Here is a 6,242-nt window from a genome sequence, read left to right as displayed (position 1 = left end):
TCCCCTCTCCACCCAGTCTCCCCCGCCCCGTCTACGCACTCTCCCCCTCCCGCGTCTGCCTCCCCCTCTCTCCCTCTCCCCTCCCCTCTCTCTCCCCTCCCCTCCTCTCCCTCTCTCCCCTCTCCCCCTCTCCCCCTCTCCCCCCTCTCCCCCTCTCCCCTCTCCCCTCTCCCCCTCTCCCCTCTCCCCTCCCCCCTCTCCCCTCTCCCCTCTCTCCTCCCCCTCTCCTCTCCCTCTCCTCTCCCCCCCTCCTCCTCCTCTCCTCCCTCTCTCCTCCCCCTCTCTCCTCCCCCTCCCCTCTCTCTCTCTCTCTCTCTCTCTCTCTCTCTCTCAGTGCATCGTGCAGTCGTACCTCCAGTGGCTGCAGGACAGTGATTACAATCCCACCTGCACACTGTGCAGCACAGCGCTAGCTGACAAGGAGACCACCAGACTCATGTGCTATGGTGAGGGGGGGGGCTATGGGGAACAGGGAGGGGCTAGAGGAACAGGGGGACCTATGGGGGTGGGGAGGGGCTAGAAGAACAGGGAGGGGCTGAGGGAGTGGGGAGGGGCTGTGAAGAGTGTGGGGAGGGCCTGGGGGAGTGGGGAGGGGCTGAATAAGCTCCTCTGATAACAATGCTATTTAATAATAATGATGATGATGATAATGTGTTTCAGATGTGTTTCACTGGTCCTGTCTCAATGAACTGGCCTCCCAGTTGCCCAGGAACACGGCCCCCGCTGGGTACCAGTGCCCCGCCTGTCAGGGGCCCGTCTTCCCCACCCCCAACCTCGTGGGCCCCGTCGCGGCCGCGCTGCGCGAGAAACTCGCCTCCGTCAACTGGGCCCGGGCCGGGCTGGGGCTGCCGCTGGTGAGAGGCTGAGACACGCACACACACACAGAGACACAGACACAGAGACACAGTGACACAGACACAGAGACACGCACACACACACAGAGACACGCACACAGTGACACAGACACAGAGACACAGTGACACAGACACAGAGACACGCACACACACACACTGACACAGTGACACAGACACTGACACACACACTGACGCACACACACGCAGTGACACACACACACAGAGCCTCTGACTAGTTCAGGTATATTCTTGAACGGAGCTGCCTCCCTCAATTCTTCTCCTTGTCTCCTTTAATATTCAGATCGAGGAGCCGGAACCCGCGCCAGAACAGGAGTCACATGACGTCACAGACTACACTGATTGGTCAACTTTCAACAGTGAGTGCGGTGTGTCCGTATCGATGGGAACCAGACTCCTATTGCACAGCAGTGTGATCCAGTCCAGGTTTCACTGCTACCAGCTTGATCAGCCCCCAGTGTGTCTAGCTAACAAGCTCAGGTGTGTCTGATTATTAAACTCCCAGTGAAACCAGGACTGGATCACACTGCTGTGCAGCGGGAGTCTCGTTCCCAGCCCTGATATTGCTGTTGTAAAGGATCCCTCTCTAGTGGCTGTTAATAATACACACCCTAAATTTACCGCAGCGTTTTCTCTTGGTGTTTCTCATTCTGGCCTCTCTCTGCTTCCCCACAGCCTCAACCTCTCACCCCACAGAAGCCCCTTCCCAGTCCTCCCACTCCTCCCATTCCTACAGCTCGAACCCAGTGCCCTGCCAGTCCCAGGTGGGCTTCGGGGCGGGGCTGAATAACGGGAGTGTGAAGGAGGGGCACGTGCACCCCAGCTTGAGCTGCAACACTGCGATGGGAGACTCTGTCACTCTACACACAGGTCAGTGTGTCTGTGTCTGTGTGTGTCTGTCCTTCCTGTCTGTCTGTGTGTCTGTCCTTCCTGTCTGTCTGTGTGTCTGTCCTTCCTGTCTGTCTCTGTGTCTGTCTGTGTGTCTGTCTCTGTCTGTGCCTGACTGCCTGTGTATCTGTCTGTGTGTCGGTCTCTCTGTCTATCTGTCTGTCTGTCTGTCTGTCTTTCTGTAGATCTGTGTGTGTGTGTGTGTGTGTGTGTGTGTGTGTGTGTGTGTGACTCATCTCGCACACAGGTGTAGAATGAGAGTCTTGTTTAAGCTGATGGTAAATCATGGAGCCGTGTCGCGTGTTGCGTGTAACAGAGCCCTCCTCCTCCCCCGCAGCCTCCTCTCCGCGGAAGGTGTACGACACGCGTGACGCGGGGGGGTCGTCGGTGACGCAGATCGATTTCGACGATGACAAGTACAGGAGGAGACCGGCGCTGAGCTGGCTGGCACAGATACTGAAGTAAGAGGAGAGGCTGCAGCACTGCAGAGAGAGAGAGAGAGAGGGGGAGAGAGAGAGAGACACACAGGGAGGGAGAGAGAGACAGAGACAGTGCTTCCCTATGCCTTACCAGACCTCTCTGTGCTTTACAATGCTTCCCCGTGCTTTACCAGACCTCCCTGTGCTTTACAATGCTTCCCTATGCTTTACCAGACCTCTCTGTGCTTTACAATGCTTCCCTATGCTTTACCAGACCTCTCTGTGCTTTACAATGCTTCCCTATGCTTTACCAGACCTCTCTGTGCTTTACAATGCTTCCCTATGCTTTACCAGACCTCTCTGTGCTTTACAATGCTTCCCTATGCTTTACCAGACCTCTCTGTGCTTTACAATGCTTGCCTATGCTTTACCACGCCTCTCTGTGCTTTACAATGCTTCCCTATGCTTTACCAGACCTCTCTGTGCTTTACAATGCTTCCCTATGCTTTACCAGACCTCTCTGTGCTTTACAATGCTTCCCTATGCTTTACCAGACCTCTCTGTGCTTTACAATGCTTCCCTATGCTTTACCAGACCTCTCTGTGCTTTACAATGCTTGCCTATGCTTTACCAGACCTCTCTGTGCTTTACAATGTTTCCCTATGCTTTACCAGACCTCTCTGTGCTTTACAATGCTTCCCTATGCTTTACCAGACCTCTCTGTGCTTTACAATGCTTCCCTATGCTTCCCCACACCTCTCTGTGCTTTACAATGCTTCCCTATGCTTTACCAGACCTCTCTGTGCTTTACAATGTTTCCCTATGCTTTACCAGACCTCTCTGTGCTTTACAATGCTTCCCTATGCTTTACCAGACCTCTCTGTGCTTTACAATGTTTCCCTATGCTTTACCAGACCTCTCTGTGCTTTACAATGCTTCCCTATGCTTTACCAGACCTCTCTGTGCTTTACAATGCTTCCCTATGCTTTACCAGACCTCTCTGTGCTTTACAATGTTTCCCTATGCTTTACCAGACCTCTCTGTGCTTTACAATGCTTCCCTATGCTTTACCAGACCTCTCTGTGCTTTACAATGCTTCCCTATGCTTCCCCACACCTCTCTGTGCTTCCCCATGCTGTCACTGTGCTGTGTCACACGGTGTGTTGCTGTGACCCGCTTGTTTAAGGGGGTATCCTGTGCTGGTTCTGTTCCTCAGGAGCCGCTCCGGGTCGAAGCGGACCCCCCTCTCTCTGAAGCAGAGGGTCTTCATCCTCCTGGTTCTCGGGGTGATCGGCTTCTGCACCCTCATCATCATCATGTCCAAACTGGGGCGCGCCTCGGCCGAGAACGACCCCAATCTGAATCCTCTGCTGAACCCCAACATCCGCGTGGGGCAGAATTAACGAACAGCCCCCCAACCCCCCCCCCCCGAACCCCTAAAACATCTCCCTCGCTCTGAACCCCGAGTTGAGGCAAGAGTAACTGCACCCCTGAATCTGAACCCCAAGATCTGAAGAGGAGAAAGTGTAATTTACAGCAGACTTCAATGTGAACCCCAGTGTCGGAGCAGGGGGGTGTGATTCCCCCGGTTCTGAAGGGGGTGAGAGTGATCCGGGGGCCAGCCTGTCTGGCTGCTGACTGTCGATCCGGGTGAATGTGTGTTTGATGTTGGGTGGTATTGCTTTACACAGTCTGCTGTGCGTCAATGGGGGCCTTTGTGGCGTCCCCTGGATATTTTGGAGGGGGGAGAGGAGAAGGGGGAGGGGAGGAGAAGGGGGAGGGGAGGTGGGAGTAGAGGGGGGAGGGAGGAGGAGGAGGAGGAGGAGGAGGAGGAGAGGGGGGGTAGAGGGAGGGGTTGCTGTATAGAGTTTGCTTTTTGAATTCTGTCTCACACACAGACGAACCAATCAAAAAACAGCCAGATGCTACGGACTCAATAAATAATTTAAAAATAACATTCTTTATTCAAAATGATTATTATTATTATTATTATTATTATTATTATCATCATTATTATTATTATTATTATTATTAACACAGTGCTGACAATGACAATGTTTTCTTTTCTATTGAGTTTCTTTCTGTGTTTGTTTTTGTATTAATATTATCATTATAATTATCTTTTTTTTCCGATCTGTATATAAACCTGTAAATATAGATATTTTTGTTTGTTTTCTCTTGTAGTTTAAAAAATAATTTGCTGGTAGCTAGTTTGCAGTAAATGGTGTGTTTGTGAGGGAGGGACGGACAGACAGACAGACAGACAGACAGACAGCGAGCGTGTGTTGTGTATAAGATATTCTGAGACGCTCACACTAGCTGCCTCTGTTTTATTCCTCTTGGCTGTGCTTTCACTGCAGAAGCCTGATCGAGGGAGGGAGGGACGGACAGACAGACAGACAGACAGACAGACAGACAGACAGACAGACAGACAGCGAGCGTGTGTTGTGTATAAGATATTCTGAGACGCTCACACTAGCTGTCTCTGTTTTATTCCTCTTGGCTGTGCTTTCACTGCAGAAGCCTGAACGAGGGAGGCTGCAGCCTCTCTCCCCCTCCACTCCGGCTTGGAGTTTTCAATCTGCTCTGGAATAAACGTGACCCTTTAAAATGATGTCATCAGTATGTGTTGATTTGCTGTAAGATTTATTCTGCTGAAAAAAAAAAATGATAAAAGAAATGGAGGTTTTAATGGATAAATAATTTTGCACTTTACTGAAGTGTTAGTTTGTGTTTTTATTCTTTTTTCAATATTGAATACAGACAGACACACTGACACGCACCGACAGACAGACAGACAGACACACACTGACACGCACTGACAGACTGACAGACAGACAGACAGACAGACACACTGACAGACTGACAGACAGACAGACAGACACACTGACAGACAGACACACAGACACACACAGACAGACACACACACACTGACAGACAGACACACAGACAGACAGACACACTGACAGACAGACAGACAGACAGATAGACAGACACACTGACAGACAGACAGACATAGACACCTCGCTACACAGACACACACACAAATTGACTGACTGACTGACAGACAGACAGACATCTGGCTACAGAGACAGACACACAGACTGACAGACAGACAGACACACACACACACTGACAGACAGACAGACATAGACACCTCGCTACACAGACACACACACACACACAAATTGACTGACTGACTGACAGACAGACAGACATCTGGCTACAGAGACAGACACACAGACTGACACACCAAAACTGTTCAGACCCCAAGTTACACCTGACGAATGGCTGTGTATTAATTAGGGTCAACTTTTCAATCGTTGTTTCTTTTTGTCATGATTGCTGATGGATTTATAGCATATTTCACTAATAAAAAGTCTCTTAAGTGTTAAAAGGAACCGGTGGGAGGATTCTGGACCGGGTCGCTTCGGTACCGATGGCCCCTCAGTACAGCTCCTCTCGGTACTGCATCACCACAAACTCAAACGAGAAGCGAGCCAGGAACAGCGTGAGATTCAGACCTGGGAAAGAAAGAAGCAGGATCGAATTATTATTATTATTATTATTATTATTATTATTATTATTATTATTATTATTATTAATGAGTCATTTAGCACATGCTTTTATCCAAAGCGACTAGAGGGGTGAACTCTGCTTCATCAACAACTGCTGCTGCTGCTGCTGCTGCAGAGTCACTTCCAATAGGAGCTCGTTTGTTTGACGTCTCATCCGAAGGACGGAGCACAAGGAGGTGAAGTGACTCGCTCAGGGTCCCACACACACACACACACACACACACACACACACACACACACGCACACACACAGGGAGTCAGTGGCTGAGCCGGGATTTGAACCTCCTGGTATCGAGACCCCCTTTTCTCTAAGCGCTGGATCCACCAAGACTCTCTTACTCTGGGTGTGCCTTTAAAACAGCCATTCCGACCTGCCACAGACGAGAGCGACACAGGCTGGACCATGACGACCCCCCCCCAAGCTAGCGGAGCCCCCGGCAGTACTTGCAGGTTGATACGAGGGCCACAGCGCTCAGCCTCCGGGCC

The 6,242-nt window shown here is 51.0% G+C and overlaps 1 protein-coding gene across 1 annotated transcript; it reads left to right on the top strand.

Annotated features, from left to right (window-relative positions):
- Window positions 1–334: 334 nt before the first annotated feature.
- LOC117969684 (zinc finger protein-like 1) lies at window positions 335–4,793 on the top strand (the record flags this gene model as incomplete). The annotated part of the gene is given in 6 exon segments (XM_059020683.1): window positions 335–446; window positions 661–854; window positions 1,156–1,231; window positions 1,548–1,742; window positions 2,098–2,221; window positions 3,396–4,793. Coding segments are annotated over 6 exon segments (888 nt in total), but the record flags the coding sequence as incomplete, so codon positions are not given.
- Window positions 4,794–6,242: the final 1,449 nt, after the last annotated feature.

Source organism: Acipenser ruthenus, unplaced genomic scaffold, assembly GCF_902713425.1.
Source record: "Acipenser ruthenus unplaced genomic scaffold, fAciRut3.2 maternal haplotype, whole genome shotgun sequence".
NCBI classification, from domain to species: domain Eukaryota; kingdom Metazoa; phylum Chordata; class Actinopteri; order Acipenseriformes; family Acipenseridae; genus Acipenser; species Acipenser ruthenus.
The sequence above is the reverse complement of the archived record's forward strand: the minus strand, read 5'-3'. Positions and strand labels throughout refer to the sequence as shown.